The sequence below is a fragment of the Theropithecus gelada genome, chromosome 10, assembly GCF_003255815.1.
Source record: "Theropithecus gelada isolate Dixy chromosome 10, Tgel_1.0, whole genome shotgun sequence".
NCBI classification, from domain to species: domain Eukaryota; kingdom Metazoa; phylum Chordata; class Mammalia; order Primates; family Cercopithecidae; genus Theropithecus; species Theropithecus gelada.
The window spans coordinates 14726699-14746874 of record NC_037678.1 but is presented as its reverse complement, the minus strand read 5'-3'; the positions used below and the strand labels follow the sequence as shown (position 1 = coordinate 14746874).

Sequence of the window (20176 nt, the reverse complement as noted above, 5' to 3'; positions counted from 1 at the left end):
AATTTTACCCACCATTGCTTTTGTACTGACCGTCAATGCCAATATAGTAAAAACAGCAAGAATGTATTGGTATTACTATGAAATTAATACCTTGCATTGACTTCATACACCCCCCGATCCAGACTCTGAAAAAGTTTAGGGAACTGCCAGTGATCTGTGGACCACACAGGGAAAACTACTGCTGCAGAGGACTGCCCCTGCCTGCAATGTCCTCTACTTCACTGCAGGCTATGGGTTCACTGTTTAGGGGAAGTAGTACCTACCTTCTAAAAGCATCTCTTAATGAACCCACTTCATTACTCTCTCTCTCTCTCTAGCACTTATCTGTACTTTGTTTTTCTTTTCTTTTCTTTCTTTTTTTTTTTTTGAGACTGAGTTTCCCTCTTGTTGTACAGGTTGGAGTGCAATGGCATGATCTCAGCTCACTGCAACCTCTGCCTCCTGGGTTCAAGCGATTCTCCTGCCTCAGCCTCCCAAGTAGCTGGGATTACAGGCATGCGCCACCACGCCCGGCTAATTTTGTATTTTTAATAGAGACGGGGTTTCACCATGTTGGTTGGGCTGGTCTCGAACTCCCAGCCTCAGGGGATCCACCTGCCTCGGCCTCCCAAAGTTCTGGGATTACAGGCATGACCCACCACACCCAGCCTGTACTTTGTTTTTCTACCAGAACTTCTATAGGTCTATTGAGGGCAGAGGCTTTATTTTACCTTTTTAAGAACACCTAGTGCCTAGCACAGTAATGTGCACATGACAAGTATATATAAAACAGTTGTTCAGTATAATTTATGGGAAAGAATGCAGGCTCTTGGAGCCAGATAACCTGTATTTAAATCCTCACACTGACATTTATTAGTTGTGTGATCTTGGACAAGTCATCTTGAATCTCTCTAAGCCTCAATTTCTTCATCTGTGAAAGAGGAATAATAATGACACCTATTTCACATGGTGGCTGCGGTAATTCAATGGAGTTAACACATAAAAGTGCTTCAAACAATATCTGGTACAAAGTAAGCACTCAAATTTATTAGTTTTGTTGTTACTATTAAGTAGTTACTGACCCTATACATGTATTTTAAAAAATTATTTAAGGACTGATACTTTGATTTAAAATAAGGTAACCCTAAATTATGTTTTGAAGAGTGTATAAGGGGAAATAGATGTATTTTATTTTCCTAATTATCCAGTTAGGAAAACCTTATATTTAAGTGAAAGACTCAATAACATGCCATGTCTCCTAAGTAAATGATTCTAATTACATCCAACTAAGAAAAAGAAAGTATTTACATTATATGGAAGAATGTTGGAGAAATGAATTGTTACCTAAACTGATGTATTAACTCAATATTTTTAATAGTGTATGTCTAACACCTTAGACCACCTATACACCTTTAGAACAACTATAAGCCTCCCCCACCATTAGAAAGCACTTGCTAATAAGTGTCTGTATCCATAATATACCAGTAGAGATGATAAAAACAGAGAACGTATTATTTCCTACCCTCAAGAAGAATATAATCCAACAGGCAGTTAGAATATGTACACAAATATAAACCTCATATCTGAAGAGTATTCACTAAAGCTTGTCTACTTCAAAGTCTTTGGTTATTTAAACCCACTGCCATTTAGAAAAGTATCTAAAGATACAGGAACTGAGGTCCTTTTTTCTCTGCAGGCAGGCCCAGAGATGATCAAGTGTCTGCAGGCCCGGGTGGTAGACCCCTAACTGCTGCCTCTTTTGCTAACGCACAGTATGGGACCAACTGACTATCCAAATAAGCTCTCATCTTGAGAGCAGGAGCTCCCAGCTCAAGGTTAAAATCGACTTCTAAAACACAGTTTCAAAATAAAAATTTCAGATTCTAATGCTCAGTTCTCATTGTTGTACAAGCTCTTTTCTTTTTGTTCTCTCCAACAAGCTAAGACTATCCAACATAAACGAAACATATCTAAATGGAGCTGTAGCTCACAGTAACAAAAAGCACAAACAGTACAAATAGGGACAACTGATCTTAAAAGACTTATGATGGTTACAAATAATTACTTCGGCTGGATGTGGTGGCTCACGTCTGTAATCCCAGCACTCTGGGATGCTGAGGTGGGAGGACTGCTTGACCCCAGGAGTTCCAGGTCAGCCTGAGCAACATAGGGAGACCCTGTCTCTACAAATAATAAAAAAATTAGCCGGGTGTGGGGGTGCATGCCTGTGGTCCCAGCTACTCGTGGCGGCTGAGGCTGGGAGGCAGAGGCTGCAGTGAGCCGAGACCATGCCACTGCACTGCAGCTGGGTGACAGAGTAAGACCTTACCTACCTCAAAGACCCCCTTTCCCCACCCCAAAAAAAGGTAATTAAGGAACTAATTAAACAAGTAATTTCCAAAGTATTTCTTAATTTATTCTCACCACAACCCTGTACAGTCAGGTTGATTATAAATTTCATTTGATAGATGAGGAAACTGAAACTTGAAGGTAAAATGGTTTATTCAAGACAATTATTACAATAAGGATGGCACAATCTTTGTGCTACCTCTTATCTTACTCATCCAACCAGCTGTCAAATCCTCTATATTTTACCTTTATAATGTCTCCTGAATTCATTCCCCTCTCTACATAACCACTTAAGACTGTTTCCCAATCGTCTGCCTGCTCCTCTATTCATCCTGCATATGCTGTGACAGATCAATCTTCTCTGAGCACAATTCTGCTCACTTCATTTACTTGCTCAAAATCTTCAATAAAGTCCATATTTCTCAGGCTGGCATTCAAATACTCTTCCCAATTTATACTCAACTGACCCTTAGTCCACCTTATTTCCCACTAGTCTCTGCCAAACACCTAAAGCTTCAGTTAAGTAGAAACCTATGCTTTTATCCCAAGACATTTTGATCCTTCTCATCACTTCAACTTTATATTGAGAACTGACGTTCTTAACTCTTCCCGCTACCATCTCTGCTTACTTGAATTCTAATTACCATTAATAAAGGCCCAGATCAATGCTGTATTCACCAAGAAGCCTCAGCTTCTCTCTCCTCAGAACTGCCATAATACGCTTGTACCTAGTTTTATTTTTTTTCCCAAGAAGCATTTACTGAGTATCTATTAAGTGTCAGGTATGGTGATATGTCAGGGAATGCAAAGATGAACAAATAATGACCTTTTCTTTGAAAGTTTAAAACTTAGGAAGACAAAAGTCAATTTAAAAATCACAATTTATATGTTATATAAACAGCAGTCAGCTTAGGGTTCTACTTGAGCCTAAATGAAACACAGACAAATTTGGCTTTGCCTAGAAGAGTCCAGGAAGCTTTTCAGCAGAGATAAGACTTGGACTGAGTGGGAAAAGACGCTAAGTGCTTGCTAAGACGACCAGTGAATACGCACAGTACACAGTCTTCCCTCGCTATGTTGAATATGGGGAGTCGGAGGACCAGTGAATACACAGTACACAGTCTTCTCTCGCTATGTTGAATATGGGGAGTCGGAGGACCAGTGAACACGCACAGTACACAGTCTTCTCTCGCTATGTTGAATATGGGGAGTCGGAGTGGTAGAACAAAGATCATGGACTTAGAATTCCCCATCTGTAAAAACCCTACTATACCCCAAAGGGATATTTTACAAACCACAATAAAATATTGTTTGTGAAAGCAATTTTTAAACTGAAAAGTGACATATAAATTTGAGGTATCATTAATACATCTGTAAATAACAACGCTTCCTATCTAACTTTTAGATTTAATTGGCCACATGAATTACTAGATCATTGTTTTTAACTGATGAGTTATCAAACTGGATAGACTATTTTAAGAGACATACAGGCAGATAGTAAAAGTTTAATAAAATAAACTAAAATTGTCAAGTCTAGGTTTTACAATGCATTGCTCAACTGTTCAAACTCTCTCTATATACAACACATACACACACACTCACTCTCTCTACAAAGGTAAATAAATGGCTTATGAGCAGTGAATTCACCCTCACATTTAAAATGCACACTTTTGGGCCAGGCACAGTGACTCACGCCTGTAATCGCAGCACTTTGGGAGGCTGAGGCGGGTGGATCACTTGAGGTCAGGAGTTCGAGACCAACCTGGCCAACATGGTGAAACCTCATCTCTACTAAAAACACAAAATTAGCTGGGCATGATGGCAGACGCCTGTAATCCCAGCTACTTGGGAGGCTGAGGCAGGAGAATCACTTGAACCTGGTAGGCAGAGGTTGCAGTGAGCAGAGATCACGCCACTGCACTCCAGCCTGGGAGACTCGGTCTCAAAAATAAGATCAAATAAAATAAAATGTACACTTAAAAAAAAAGAAGCATCTTTCAACCAGAGCATCCTAAAAATTTCTCATTTTGTTAACAACTTCCTGAAATTATAGAACTTGTGCTATCTCTGTTCACAGGCACAAATCAAAGGATTTTCCATTTTCTCTTCAGCTATTTTTGGCAGCAATAAACTTACAATCTATACACATGGATGATCTCTTTAGGAACTCAAATTAGTTGACATACAAAATTTCATGGTGAACAGTTTCTGGTATAAATGAAGAATGTAAGTTTTAACTATATATATAATGTAAAAAAATATATATTTACATTAAGGAACAGAACTTGCCCTTAATCACTGTCATTAGAAATATACAACTGGAGATCTGAAACAACTGAAAATAGTAGCAATAAAGGAAAAAAGATAAACAGAAATGGGCAATGATGAGGAGCTATGTAGTAAGTAATTATAAAATGCCATGCAATGATTCAGGGAAGAGACTTCTGGCTATGATGGCATGAACAGGTCAGTGAATTGTTTCCTTACGACAGTAAGAAAGTTGGACAAAGTTGTCAAAAACAGCTATTTAAGGATTCCAGAAATCAATCAAAGGCATACAGACAATAAATAGAGAGATGTCCTGAGAAATTGCTTAAACTTAGGGGTAAGACCATCCAGACACAAACTTAATGCCTTAAAACTTAGTGTTATCAGGGGAGGGCTGGGTCCATAAAACCAGCAATTTTCACTGCCAGAGAGGGCAGATCTGACTTGGGACAAGGGGAGATTGAAGGACTGGTAGAAAATCCATAGCTCTGTCAGCTGAAAGAGGCCAACCTGGTGGGAACCTAACAGGGAGAAGACATTCTTCTAGCTTGAGGCTGTGGTCTGATGAGGGTGCAGTGGAAGACCAGCTAGAAATCTGAAGGGGAGATCCTGGAAAGAAACGAGTCATAAAAGGGTCAGATTTGCTCTCCTCACAACCCTGGGTGGCTGTGAAACTACATGGATGAGGAAGAGAGACATGGGAGGTCTCAATAGAAAGAAAACCCAAGGCAGGCTTGAGAACTGGCTGAGCTTTGAGTGCACTTCCCAATCCACCTGGATCATCAGAAGGTGAAAGCTCAACAAGCTTCAGGTGTTTGAGCACCAACTCTGCACTAGTCATAGGCTAATCATTAAGCTAGGGAGACACGGGTGCCTCCTAGCCAGGCTAAAAACAGTAACAAATGAAAATCACTAAGAAGAAACATTAGTGGCCACACACTGTGTGGGAGACAAATTCCATAGTTTAAGTATGGGCAAATTACTTAAAACACACACACACACAAACACAAACACACACATATGCCCATCTCAGAAAAATAAGTAACACCTCACAGTCACTACAGTACATTACTAAAATGTCCAATTCTCATTAAAAAATTACAAGACACGCAAAGAAACAGAAAAGTGACCCAGATTCAAGAAAACAAACAGTAACTAGAAACAGACTTGTTTCTAGTTGCCCAGATGTTGGATTTAGCAGACAACTTTAAAGCAGTAAATACAAATATATTTTTAAAATTAAGGCTGGACATTGTATCTCACACCTGTATTCCCAGCATGCTGGGAGGCTGAGGCAAGAGAACTGCTTGAGCCCAGGAGTTCAAGATCAGCCTGGGCAACATAGTGAGACCCTGTCTCTACAAAAAACACAAAAGTTAGCTGGGGTTGGTTGCATGTGCCTGTAGTGCCAGCTACTCAGGAGGCTGAGGCAGGAGGATTACTTGCACCCAGGAGGTCAAGGCTGCAGTGAGCTGTGATTGCACCTCTGCACTCCAGCCTGGATGACAAAGTGAGATCCTATCTCAAAAAATAACAATAAAAATAAACAAAAATATTATGAGAAGAAATCTCAGTAGAAAAATATAAATGGAAATTCTAGAATGGAAAAGTATAATAACTGAAATTTTAAAATCACTAGATGGGCTCAACAGCAGACTTGGAATGGCAGAACAAAGACGGAGTGAACTGAAAAAGAGATCACCAGAAATTATCCAATCTAAAGAACAGAAGGAAAAAAGATCCAAGAAAAATGAATAGAACTTCCGATTCTGTTTAGGTTCGGATTGAATTTTTTTAAGAAACAGAAAACCCTATGGGAGAACACCAAGTGTTTCAATTTATGTGTTGGCTGGGCATAGGGGCTCATGCCTGTAATCCCAGCACTTTGGGAGGCCAAGGCAGAGATAATGAGGTCGGGAGTTGGAGACCAGTGTGGCCAACATGGTGAAACTCCATCTCTACTAAAAATACAAAACTGAGCTGGGCTTGGTGGTGCAGGCCCATAATCCCAGCTACTTGGGAGGCTGAGGCAGGAGAATTGCTTGAACCTGGGAGGCAGAGGTTGCAGTGAGCCGAGATCACACCACTGCACTTCAGCCTGGGCGACAGAGCAAGACTTCATCTCGGGGGGAAAAAAAATTATGTGTAATGAGAGGCTCAGGAAGAGAGAAGAAAGGAAAAAGAATTTTGAAGAATTTATGGTGAAAAAAATCCCAAATTTGATGAATATGTATTTCAAAATCTCAAGAGAACCCAAGTATGATAACCACAAAGAGATCTACTCCTAGACACATCATAGAGAAACTGCTCAAAGCCAAAGACAAACAGAAAATCTTGAAATCAGCAAGACAAGAACAACTCATCACCTACAGGGGGACCAACACCAGGATTAACAGCTGACTTCTCATCAGAATCAGCTGACTCCTATGGGAGTGGTTCATGGGATGACATATTTAAAGGGCTGGGGGGTGGAGGAAGAAACTGTCAACCAAGAATTCCATAGCTAACAAAACTATCATTCAAAACTGAAAACACAAAAAAACAACATTCCCATATAAAAAAAAAACAGTATTTGTTTCCAGCAGGCCTACTCTAAAAAAAATACTAAAAGAAGTCCTTTGGACTGAAAGGAAATGACACTGGATAATAACTTGGACCTATAGGAAGACACAAAGATCACTGAAAATGGTCAAAAAAACATAAAATGAATCCCGTCAAGAAACTGAAAAAAGCCAAAGACTGGGAGAAAATACTTGGAAAAGACTTACCCAATATCAGACTGTTATCCAAAATATACAAAGAATTCTAAAACGTAACAATAAGAAAACAAACAACCTGATTAAAAAATAGGACAAAGACCTTACCAGATACCTCACCAAATAAGATATAAAGATAGCAAATAACCACATGAAAGGATGTTCCATGTCATATGTCATCAGGGAAATGCAAACTAAAACAATGAGATACAACTGCATATCTATTAGAATGGCCAAAATCCAGACACCAAATGCTGGCGAGGATGTGGAGCAGCAGGAACTCTCATTCGTTGCTGGTGGAAATGCAAAATGGTAGAGCCACTCTGGAAGGTAGTTTGGTGGTTTCTTATAAAACGAAACATACTCTTAGCATATGATCCAGCAATCATGGCCCTTGGTATTTACCCAAAGAAGTTCAAAACTAAGTTCACAAAAAACCCTGCATATGAATGTTTACAGTAGCTTTATTCATAATTGCCAAAATCTGGAAGCAACCAAATGCCCTTAAGCCGGTCAACGGATAAACAAACTGTGGTACATACAGACCAATGGGATATTATTCAGTGCTGAAAAAGAAATGAACTGTCAGGACATGAAAAGACACAGAGGAAACTTAAATGCACATTACTAAGTGAAAGAAGCCAATCAGAAAAAAGCTACATACCGTGGGATTACAACTACATGAAATCCTGAAAAAGGCAAAACTATGGAGATAGTTAAATGATCAGTGGTTGCCAGCGGTTGGGTTGTGGGGAGGAGAGAGGGATAAACAAGCAGAGTACAGAGGATTTTTAGGGCAGTGAAATTACTTTTTATGATGCTATAATGCTAGCTATATGTTATACATGGATCCAAACCCACAGAATGTACACCACTAAGAGTAAACTCTAATGGACTTTAGGTGATAAAGATATATCAATCCAGGTTCATCAGTGGTAACAGGTGCACCACTCTGGTATGAAATGTTGTTAGTGGGGGAGGTCATGCATGTGGGGGAGCAGAAAGTATATGGGGTAAGTCTCTACTATCTTCTCAGTTTACTGTGAACCTAAAACTGCTCTAAAAAAAGAGATCTTAAAAAAAAAGGTAAGATTGTTTAAAGTAATAATTATAATAGTGTATTGTTATATATCTAAATTATACAGGCATAATATGTATGACAATAGCACAAAAGAGTGTGGGGAATGAAGCTACATTAGACCTAGGCTGCTATATTTAACCAGAATAAGACACACATGCATGTGCACACACACATAACCATTAGTAATAAGTTGTGATAAGTCAAAGATGTAATTCCTTGAGAAGGCACTAAGAAAATACAAGAAACACCAGCACAAACAAAAAATAACTAATGAAAAAATATCACAAAGGGATGTAAAAGGTACAACAATTATGTAACAGGAATCAGTCAAGAAGGAAAAAAGGAACAATAAAAGGCATGAGACAGTAAAATGACAGACATAAATCTACCTACATTAATAATTACATTAAGATGCAAATTGACTAAATGCTCCAATAAAAAGATAGAAATTTTCAGACTGGATGAAGAAGAAGCAAGAAGCAAGATCTACTTGTATGCTTTTTGGGAGTGGGGGATGGAGTCTCACTCTGTCGCCCGAGCTGGAGTGCAGTGGTGCAATCTCGGTTCACTGCAACCTCTGCCTCTTGGGTTCAAGCGAGTCTCCTGCCTCAGCCTCCCGAGTAGCTGGGATTACACACGCACGTCACCACGCCCAGCTAATTTTTCTATTTTTAGTAGAGACGGGGTTTCACCATGTTGGCCAGGCTGGTCTCGAACTCCCAACCTCATGATCCGCCCGCCTTGGCCTCCCAAAGTGCTGGGATTACAGGCGTGAGCCACCCTGCCTGGCCCCCCCCCCTTTTTTTTTAAATAAGAGATACACTTCAGATACAAAGCAGTTGAAACAAAATGACAGAAAAAAAACAAGTAAACAGTAACTATAAGAAGGCTGAAGTGGTTACATTAATATCAGACAAATCGTTTCCATAAAACAAGTCTCAATAAATAAAAAAATTGAAATCATATGACGCTCCAAAGAAATTAAATTATAAATCAATAAAAGAAAGACATTTGGGAAATCCCCAAACATTTGGAAACAACATACTCCTATGCAACCCAGAAGCAAAGAAGAAACCACAGGAAAAAAATTTAAAATGTCTTGAATGAAATAAAAACAAAAACAAAATAGATCATATTTTATGGTATGCAGCTAAAGGGAAACTTGCTGTGTTTACAGTTTTAAACATAAAAAGGAAGAAAATCTAACATCAATCGCCTTAACCTTCCAACTCAAGAGGCTGGCAAAATAAAGACCAAATCAAACTCAAAGCAAGAAGAAAGAAATAATAACAGAGTGGAAAATAATTTTTAAAAAAAATAGAAAAACAACAAAAATCAATGAAACAAAAAGTTGGTTTCCTGGAAAAATCTACAAAATTAATAAACCTTAGCTAGACTGACCAATAAAAAAAGAGAGAAGACACAAATTGCCAAATCAAGAATGTCAACGGGGATATCGCCACAGACCCTATACAAATTAAAAGGATTATATGAAATTATGAATAACTTTATACCAACAAAATTGACAGTTTATATGAAGCAAATTACTAAAAAGACACATATTATCCAAACTAACAAGAAACAGAGAATAAAAATGAAAAAAAATTAAAAACCCTGATAATTAGTATAGAAATTGATTTAGTGATTAAAATACCTTGGAAAAGCCTCATATATATTTTATTTTTTCTTTTTCGCTTCTTTAATTGAAACAGTTATTCTGATAGGTCTGTGAGTTCATGATCATTAAAAAATTATTTGGAAATGTAGTCAATACATGAGCCTGTATATTTATGATTCTAGAACAAATGCTACTGAAAGTCTCGTTTGTTACCTATCATGCCTAGACTCTTCAAATAAATTATCTATTGTAGCCAATTACTTCTGAAGTATAAAATTATGTGCTTATACCAACTAATAAACATTGAAAGTAGGAATTTCTTGGTGGTTCAATACCTAATGAAAGAAAATTGAAAGCATTTATGGGTTAAATCCATCCTTAGCAAGTGGCTTAAAGGCTGAATAAAGCTCTCCTTTTGATAACCACATATAGGAAAGAGAAAAAGAAATCTAACAACAGAGCTAGGTCTTTCTATGCAGATTATAGAACATTTCTGTCTTTAGAAATACACCACACAAGGCTGGGTGTGGTGGCTCATGCCTCGTAATCCCAGCACTTTGGGAGACCATGGCAGGAGGATTGCATGACAGGAATTCAAAATAAGCTTGGGCAACAAAAGGAGACCCTGTCTCTACAAAAAAGTAAAAAATGAGCTGGGCGTGGTGGTGTGTGCTTGTAGTCCCAGCTACATGAGAGGCTGAAGAAGGAGGATCACTTGAGCCCAGGAGACTGAGGCTGCAGTGAGCTAGCTATGTTCATGCCACTGCACTCCAGCCTGGGCAACAAAGCAAGAGACAATACAATTTCCCATATGTTGATATGTATGAGATACATACCTATTATTAATTTATGACATTTCCTTTACTTTAGCAAGTTAGTAGTAAGAGGTGAGGTCAAAGAGGTAAGCTGGGCTAGAGACTAGAAACCAAGTACAAAGTTCAGATTATATTCTAATTGCATTACGGAACTATTAAGAGTTAAGTAGGAAATCGGCAAAATTTGCGTTAAAAAAAACAAAACCACCTTAGTCCTATGTGGAGGATAGATAAATTAGGCAACAGTAATATCGGAAATCAGTGATGAGGTTTGGACTAGAGTGGTGATGATGATAAATCCTTTATAATTTCCTAACAGCCTCTTCAGGTAGGTATGATTATCTTCATTTTAGAGTGAACCAACAGCAGAGAGAGATTAAATAACTGGTCCAAGGGCACACAGTTTAGTAGGGGCCATATTGAGATTCAAACACGAGCAATCTGGTGGAAGAGCAATAAGATGTGGAGAAGAGGATGAAGTAGTTAGAGTTATGGTTGTCAAGACTTGCTAATCAATTAGATGTGCAGAAGAAAGAAAGGAAAGAAAGGAAGAAAAGGAAGAAAAGGAAGAAAAGGAAGGAAGGAAGGAAGGAAGGTTCCTAGGTTTTGCTTGAGCAACTGAGTTTGGTAGTATAATTATATAGAGAAAGGATGTATAATAAGAAGAAAAGGGGTTCCAGGACCTACACATGGAGTACTGCACCATTTAAAAATTGAACAGAGAAGGAGGCAGGGGCAGAACACCCAATGCTCGGCAGGAAAATTGGTAGAGCTGGAAAAGTCAAGAGACTAAGTATTTCTAGGAGGAGGGAGGACAATGTGTACAACGCTGCTGAGAGAAGGTGTACATGAGAACATATGTAAATGCTAAATTAATTCCGAGAGTTTTCCAGTTGTATAATCAAGGTGACAATTTCGATAAGATTGCCATGCATTCTTCTATTTTTCACCTCATGGTTCACATACCGTAAGAGATCCATTTTGTGTGCTGGGTGAGTTGCTGCTCTGCTCCCCGTGGGCTTGCGTACTTCCGTAGAGTGTCAGGTTATGCTCACCGGTCTGGCCGGCATAGTCTTGAGTGTGTGGCACCCCATACTCTGTGGGAATTCCATTCTGCGGAGGTGGTGGAAATGGGATGGTAGTAAAAGGCTGAACCATTGCGTCAGGAGTTGTTGTTGGCTCCTGGTTACCCTAAAACAAACAACGAGAAAAAGAAAAAGTGACCCTGAATCCTTGTTACGTAACTATTTTTAAAGTGAATACATGGAATTCTCTGAATATTCTCTCACTGCATAGGTAAAATGGAATGACCCAGGATTGGGGAAAATATTATTATATATACACACATAGATGTATGTATGTGGACTGAGACACACACACACACCCCTTCACTTTTGTTGATGTGTGGTTACTAGACAGGCCCACAACCATATTAAAGTGGACTAGATGCCAAAGGGTCAAAAATCTTTCCTTTAAATTAAAAGTAGGTGGAGAGCCCACTTTGGACCACAAGCCACAACAGCCTCTGCAACAGAGAGAGATCCTGTCCCTAAAAAATACAAAAAACAAAAAAGAAAAATCAACTAGGAGAAAATATTAGCAAAAGGTAAGAGAGATGCTGGGTTAATATCACTAGTCTCACAGTGGGTTAACCAAGTTGACAAGACAGACACACATGTACACGCAAACACACACACATCCCAAGAGAAAAAGAGGCAAAGTGTCTATCTGAACAATTCATTGAAAATGAAATACAAACAACTAATAAAAATGCTCAACCTCACCAACTGTCATGAAAATTCACATTAATATCAAAGTAAGTCCAAGTTTTTAGTCATCAAATCAGCAAAGAAATTAAGCAGTTTTATTGTGATATAACTGTCATATGATAAACCTATTTATTTATAGTATACAATTTGGTAAGTTTTGAAAAATGTACTTATATTCTCATGAAATCATCACCACAATCAAGATAGTCAACACATATATCCAAAATCCCCAAAAGTTTCCTTGTGCTCCTAATAACAAGCATATATTACTTTTGTAATAAAACCTACACAAATGTATTGTTTTTAATATTAAAGAGAATGACAAAAAATATATCATCAATAAGGGGAAGCCAATGTTCTGAAACACTGAATTACTGTGTTACCCTTAAGAGAATGGTAGTGACCTACCTCGAAACAAAAATTCGTAACTCTCTTCCACTTAAGTTAAACAACTTCAAAATTCAGCTGTCTCCAATGTCCAAGAATCATTTCTACTTGGTAATAAAAACTGCTTTACATAATAGTGGTGAAAGAAAAAAGAGAATTGGGGATGGGGACTGCCACAGTCTAGATAAAAAGTGAGGAACTGATTACAGTTATCAGTGGGAAGGGGCAGAGTCATAGGCTGAGTTGTGCTCCTCCCCAACCCATATGTTGAAGTTCTAACCCTCAGTACCTCAAAATGTCACTGTTTTTAAAGATAGGGTCTTTAAAAAGGTAATTAAGTTAAAGTGATGTCATGAGGATGGGCCTTAATCCAAATGGAGTGCTGTCCTTATAAGAAAAGGGAATGTGGATACAGACACATACAGAGGGAGGCCCACGTGAAGACACAGAGAGACCATGACCATCTACAGGCTAACTAATGAAAAAGACATCAGAAGAAACTAACCTAGCTGACACCCTGATCTTGCACTTCTAGCCTCCCGAATGGTGAGAAAATACATTTCTATATTGTTATGTAATATTTTGTTATGGCAGCCCTTGCAAACTAGTAAAGGCAGGAATGAAGATTCTGTAACAGAAATTAAAAATAAAAATAAAAAAATTGCTTTACATAAAAATTTTCCTGCTATTGGACATAATGGTTCATGCCCTGTAATCCCAGCACTTTGGGAGGCTAAGATGGGAGGACTGCCTGTGGCTAGGAGTTCAAGATCAGCCTGGCCAACACGGAGAGACACCATTTCTAAACTTTAAAAAATTAGCTGGGCATGGTGGTATGTGCCTGTAGTCCCAGCTTCTTGTAAGGCTGAGAAAGGAGGATTGCTTGAGCCCAGAAGCTGGAGGCTGCAGTGAGCCATGATTGTACCATTCTAGCTTGGGCAACAGAAAGATCCTGTCTCTTAAGAAAAGTAAAAAAAAAAAAAAAAAAGGCTGGGTGCGGTGGCTCACGTCTGTAATCCCAGCACCTTGTGAGGCTGAGGCGGGCGGATCACTTGAGGTCAGGAGTTCAATACCAGCCTGGCCAACATGGTGAAACTCCATCTCTATTAAAAACATAAAAATTAGCCAAGGATGGTGCCAAATGCCTTTAATCCCAGATACCTGAGAGGCTGAGGCAGGAGAATCGCTTGAACTCAGGAAGAGGAGTGAACTGACATCACTACCACTGCACTCTAGCCCAGGCGACAAAGTGAGTGAGACTCCATCTCAAAAAATAGAAAAAAAAATCCCTCTCTTTAGTTCTTAGAAAATATGCTATGAAAACTTTAAATTTTTTTGGAAAAAGTCTATCTTTGTCACCCATCACTATATAACTTCTTTTCATTATTTCTAGGTTAGGATAGTTTTTATGATGTCTTTATAGCTATTCCGGGCATCTGAAGAGAGATACAAAATAGTTATCTCCCTTCTTCAAATTATTCAATGCTCTATCTCTCTGTATCTATCTAGCCATATGAAACATACTGCTTCAGAAGCCCTCGCTGGATCTACTGGCCTGAAGACAGATATGAAAAAGAAGTGAATTGGAATTCAGGTGGATTGGTGAATGAAACACAGTAAGAGCACCAAAGGTCTTATGCCCACATCAGGCATAAATATAATCTTACAGGAATCCACAAAAAAGTTCTACTAAATAACTGGTAAAGGCTAAAAGATACAATTTTCAAGTTAGGATTAACAAGTCCAAGGGGACTTTCTCTTGCTCTGACACTGCTCCTCTCAGCCTCCTCGTTTTACTCCAGCCTCCATTCTCCACCTCAGTCTGCTGGGAATGAGACTCTGGCACACAAGTACACAGTATGAATTCTCCCACAGGGGTATTCTCAACAGGGCTGACTCAGTCAACTGAATAAACACATCAATTCGCAGTGGGAGACAGGGAGAAAGGTAAAAACATTTCCTGTGATCCACTTGTAGCCTAGGCACTAGGCGTTTTATAGAAATGCAAGCCAGACAGAGGTACTGTTTTCCTAGAGGGGTAATGTAACCTCCGTTAAGAGGTCAAGAAGAAATTCTTAGTGGATTATTTTGTTACTTACAGAAATTTCTTTTAAAATTTTTGTTAAAAATGTAACAATTGTTCATATACTAAGTGAATGAAATTGGGATAGGAGTGATTCAACATCTTCTCTCATATATTCTGCAATGTCTGAATATTTCCCCAAGTATACATTATTAAAAATGTTAAATGGTTTCAGATTTCTATTAAATTTCCAGGCTTCTAAATTTCCAGATTTCTACTAAAATTCCAAAGTTCTATGCTCAGAAGTACAACAGCCTTCAGCAAACTATGAGATAACAGTTCACATGAATATTTCTAGGTATGAATTTACATCTACACTTACATAAAAAATGCTTTGTTTCTATTAGCAGAGTCTAAGCTGCTTAAGTATATCTCATCTGAGAAAAGAAATTATTAGCTTTCTCTTTAGTCTACAAGGTTAGACAGAATAGCTCTTTTCCCTAACCTACCAATCTATAAACTTTCTTCCGTTTCCAGTTAAAAGTAATTCCTTCCTTTCCTATATTCTTACAACATTTAGCTTGCATCCCCTACAAGACACTTAAATCTAAAGTCTCATATTTAGCAAATCTAAATATGTATTTTAACTCCCCTATTGGATTAAAAGGCTCATTATGATGGGTGGAGACAGTCCTGTAGAATGTAGACTCCCACATGGTACATAATAAATATGAAGTGTTAAACATTTATGAAATAGAGGAAGATTGAGATAGAAAGTCACGTGCACGCACATTACAGCAAACTGCTTTGTTGGGCTAGAAAGCATAACAAGGAATAACACAGAATGAAACAAGTGTTGATATCTTGGGTTGATATCAAACTGGAGCGTAGCGATGGGAAGGTAGAACTGGTGAAGTATTAGGAAAGAAAAGAACATTTACATGCTTGTGCTTTATGCACTTAATTTCCTTCTGTTTTACAAACACAGGCTTTAAGAGTCGTTGACCTGCTGTGAGTGAAAATCAAATGTAACTATTAATTTCTGAGTTGAGAATGATGTCTTTCTCTTTTAAACCACAGATAGTAACAGAGGCGATACACATTATATCCAGCCTTTTGGTGTACAATGTGAAACGTGCTAAATGTTTCCATTCTAAATTCAAATATACAGTTGTCCCTTCGTATTAGCAGGTAATTGGTTCCAGGAACCTCCCAGCCCCCACCCACCACAGATGACAAAATCCTTGGATACTCAAGTCCTTTATATAAAATGGCATAGTATTTGCATGTAACCTACTTACACACATCCTCTTGTATACTTTAAATCATCTCTCGATTACTTATAATACCTACTACAATGTAAATGTTATGTAAATAGTTGTTATGCTGTAGTGTTGAGAAAATAATGACAAGGCCCTGCATGCTGGCTCATGCCTGTAATCCCAGCTCTTTGGGAGGCTGAGGAGAGAGGATCACTTGAGCCCAGGAGTGTGAGACCAGCCTAGGCAACACAGTGGGATCCCGTCTCTACAAAAATTTTTTTAAAATTAGCTGGGCATGGTAGCACGTGCCTATAGTCCCAGTTGCTCAGGAGGCTGAGACAAGAGGATCACTTGAGCTTGGGAGACAGAGGCTGTGGTGAGCTATGATCACGGCACTGCATTCCAGCCTGGGCAACAGAGTGGGACCCTGTCTCAAAAAAGAAAAGAAAAGAAAAGAAAAAGAAAAAAGAAAAGAAAAGAAAAAAGTGTCAAGAAAAAAAAGTCTGGCCAGGGACAGTGGCTCACAGCTATAATCCCAATGCTTTGGGAGGCCAAGGCAGGAGGATCCCTTGAGCTCAGGAGTTTGAGACCAACCTAGGCAATGGGAGACCCTGTCTCCTAAAAAGAAAAAACGTCTGTACATGTTGAGTACAGACACAGTCATCCAATTTCCCACCCTAATTTTTCAATCCCAGCTAGCTGAATCCACAGATGCAGAACCCGTGACTATGGAAAAACAACTATAGTATCACAGTCATCAAACAGGAACCCATTCAACGGTCTATTGCCTTACCCATAGCAATCTCACAGGTTCAATCATCACCTACCGACAGGTGACTTCCACTGTTTTTTCTAGGTCCAACCATGTGCTTTCTCCCTAGTTTACATGGGATGTAATAAAAAAGAAAGTATGAACCTGAAAGGCAGACTTGAGTTTAAATCCCAATTACACCTCTTACCAGATGGGTTGTTTACTTCACAGGTGGTTGTGAAAATTAATTGAGAGAGCAGGTGAAACTGTTTTGTAACTGATTCTTTAGCATATTTTCTGTTCCTACTGAATTATACTGAATATTATTTAAAAGCTATGCACAGTATTGTAAGAGAACACAGAAATGACCCAAAATATAATTGTCTTCATATTTCTAGGATAATTAAAGTCTGTGCAATCTTAGAAAGACAAGGGTGTATTTTTGTTTATATCTTCTCATTTATTCCTCAACTTCACTCTAATTTTCTCAGTTTGGTCATCTTGAGTCCCACTTATATACATAACCTACTATTGTATTAATTCTAACCAACAGGCTGCAAATCCTAAAAGCTTCTCAATTCCCATACCACATATATGGTCAGAATGGACCATGCACACAAACAGATCAATATTAATTTTATTCATACCATCATAAAAAGAATCACTTCATTATTTAGGTAGAGCATATTCTCACCAGTTTATTACTACTGACAATGTCACTAGTAATTTTTCTAGTGCTGTTTATAAATGGAAATTAATTTACCAGGATTATAATACAAATAAAATGTTTTTAACTATTTTTATAAATTATATCATTTTGATCCCTTGGGATTTGCTTAGGTGGGCTCAGATTTCAAGCTCTATTTGCCTTTGTTTTTTTTTTTTTTGTTTTTTTGTTTTAAAAAAAGAGTACCTAGGCAAAGGCCTATCATTCTTCTCAGATCTGGTACTAAAAGCAGTGGTTTCTGCCCAGGTGTCTATGACAAGAGGAAAATAACAGCTATATAACCGTTATCTCAGAAAGATAAGAAGACAACACTGGATTTAAAATCATCTAGGATCAACTTTTTTTTAAAAAAAGTAACTCTGTAGAAGAACAGACCAAGAAAATCCAGACAAACAAAATGGATAAACAAACAAAGACAAAACAATGCTCATTTGCTAGACTTAAAGCAAAATTACTCTAGATTCTTAACGTGTACAAATATTTAAACAGTGCTACCCCCAAATCTCCTTCCTTCAGTATCTAAAATATTCTGGTTCTTTTTTTTTAAGTCTAAAGAAAACCAAGCTATTGAACTATTCTTAACTTTTTCTTAAAACCACCATAACCTAGAGGAAGAGCTATAAGGTAGGATTGTTTTGCTTTTCTCACCTCAAGGAAGTTTCACAATTTTGAGTATCCAGAGCAGAAAAAAGTGTTAGTGTCTAATAATCCTGAATACATTTCTGGGAAGTTAGGTAAAAGTAATACATTTTCTCTTTTACAATACATCTAAACTACACTCAGAGCCATAAGATGTTAGGCAACTTGTAGGTAAATTTGATGTTGGGAGGAAAAATCTACACAATGAAATCTCCATGTACTCTCCAAATATTTACATTCAGGTTGAATTCCAAGAATTCGCTGTTCACTTGGTTGTCTGGAACTTACTGAATTGCCAAGATCCCAAGGAAGCTCATGGAAACAAATTCCATTATTATATAATAAGGATTACTGTAATAAAAAACCAATCGCCATTGAAGTATTAAGTTTAAGAAAAAATGTTGTCTAATTTTGGGTAAGGAGTTCAGACACATCCATTCCTGCTGCAGTCTCAACAGTAAGATGCAGTAAGAAACTACTTCCATAATACTCAGCTCCTCACACCTATCAACTCATCTTTTACCTTGTTCTTTGAAAAAAAAGATGCCCCTATTTTATTGCATATAACACCCACTCAAGGAACATATTTAGAAATGCACATGTCAAGATCCTTTCCCCATAGATTAGGATTCAGTAGGTTGGAGCAGGGACCCTGGTACTTACTGGTGTAGGTGGTTTGGGTCCCACATTCTGAGAAACACTGATTTAGAGGCTTTAGCTGGCAAAATGGGAGAGAATTATGGTTGCAGCATGCCTCCAGGACATGTCCTGAAGCATCTACACCTTTAGAAGAACAGAGTCAGTTAAGAGATTAAAGAGGGCATAGAGGCCAGGTGCAGTGGCTCCCAAGGTATCCCAGCACCTTGGGAGGCCGAGGCATGCGGATCACATGAGGTCAGGAGTTCAAGACCAGCCTGGCCAATATGGTGAAACCCCGTCTCTACTAAAATTACAAAAATAGCCAGGTGTGACGGCGCATGCCTGCAATCCTAGCTACTTGGGAGGCTGAAGCATGAGGATCACTTGAACATCGGAGGCAGAGGTTGCAGTGAGCCAGGATCGCGCCATTGCACTCCAGCCTAGACAACAGGGTAAGACTTTGTCTCAAAAAAAAAAAAAAAAAAAAAAAAAGAAAAGAAAAGAAAGGAAAAAAGAAAAAAAAAGGCGGGGGCATAAATGATGAGAGGAAGGTAATGGTGGCTATAAATGTAAGTTTCCTAAAAGTAGTGGGTTACCTTCTTATATAGAACCTACAGCTAGGAGAATAAACACTGGTTGTTTTCTATAGTGCAAATCTACTGAAACGTAGGCCTCACAACGGATCCTTCTTTTAGCATGGGTATAACTAAAGAATCAGGACCAAAAGATGAGTGTGCTACACCCATGTAAAGGGGAGACAGAATTCAAGAACATGACCATTACAGTCTTGAGCTCTTATAAACAGACAATTAATAAAATAAATTTTTTTTAAAAACCAGGCAATACAATATACATCCTTGCTTAGAATAACAATAAATGACAGAAGCTGGTATATGTAAATTTAAGGGCAGTTATAGGCTTGGTCAACAAGAATATTGTAAATTTGCCTCCAAATCACTTGTCTTACACACACACACACACACACACACACACCTCTTTTAAATTACTCAGAGGGAAAAGCCAGTTCGGTCTTCCCCTTGAGGCTGAGTTTTACAATCTCACAGCAATGAATATTTAAACAGGAAAATAAATATTTCAGAACAAAGTCATTCA

The 20176-nt window shown here is 38.3% G+C and overlaps 1 protein-coding gene across 12 annotated transcripts in view; it reads right to left on the bottom strand.

Moving 5' to 3' along the window:
• Nucleotides 1-20176, bottom strand: part of RBFOX2 (RNA binding fox-1 homolog 2) — a 296039-nt gene that overhangs the window by 62486 nt on the left and 213377 nt on the right. For all 12 annotated transcript variants that reach the window (XM_025398157.1, XM_025398158.1, XM_025398161.1 and 9 more), the window contains one exon: nt 11833-12057. In XM_025398157.1, the coding sequence (XP_025253942.1) occupies nt 11833-12057 (225 nt within the window). The remainder of the gene's footprint in view (nt 1-11832; nt 12058-20176) is intronic.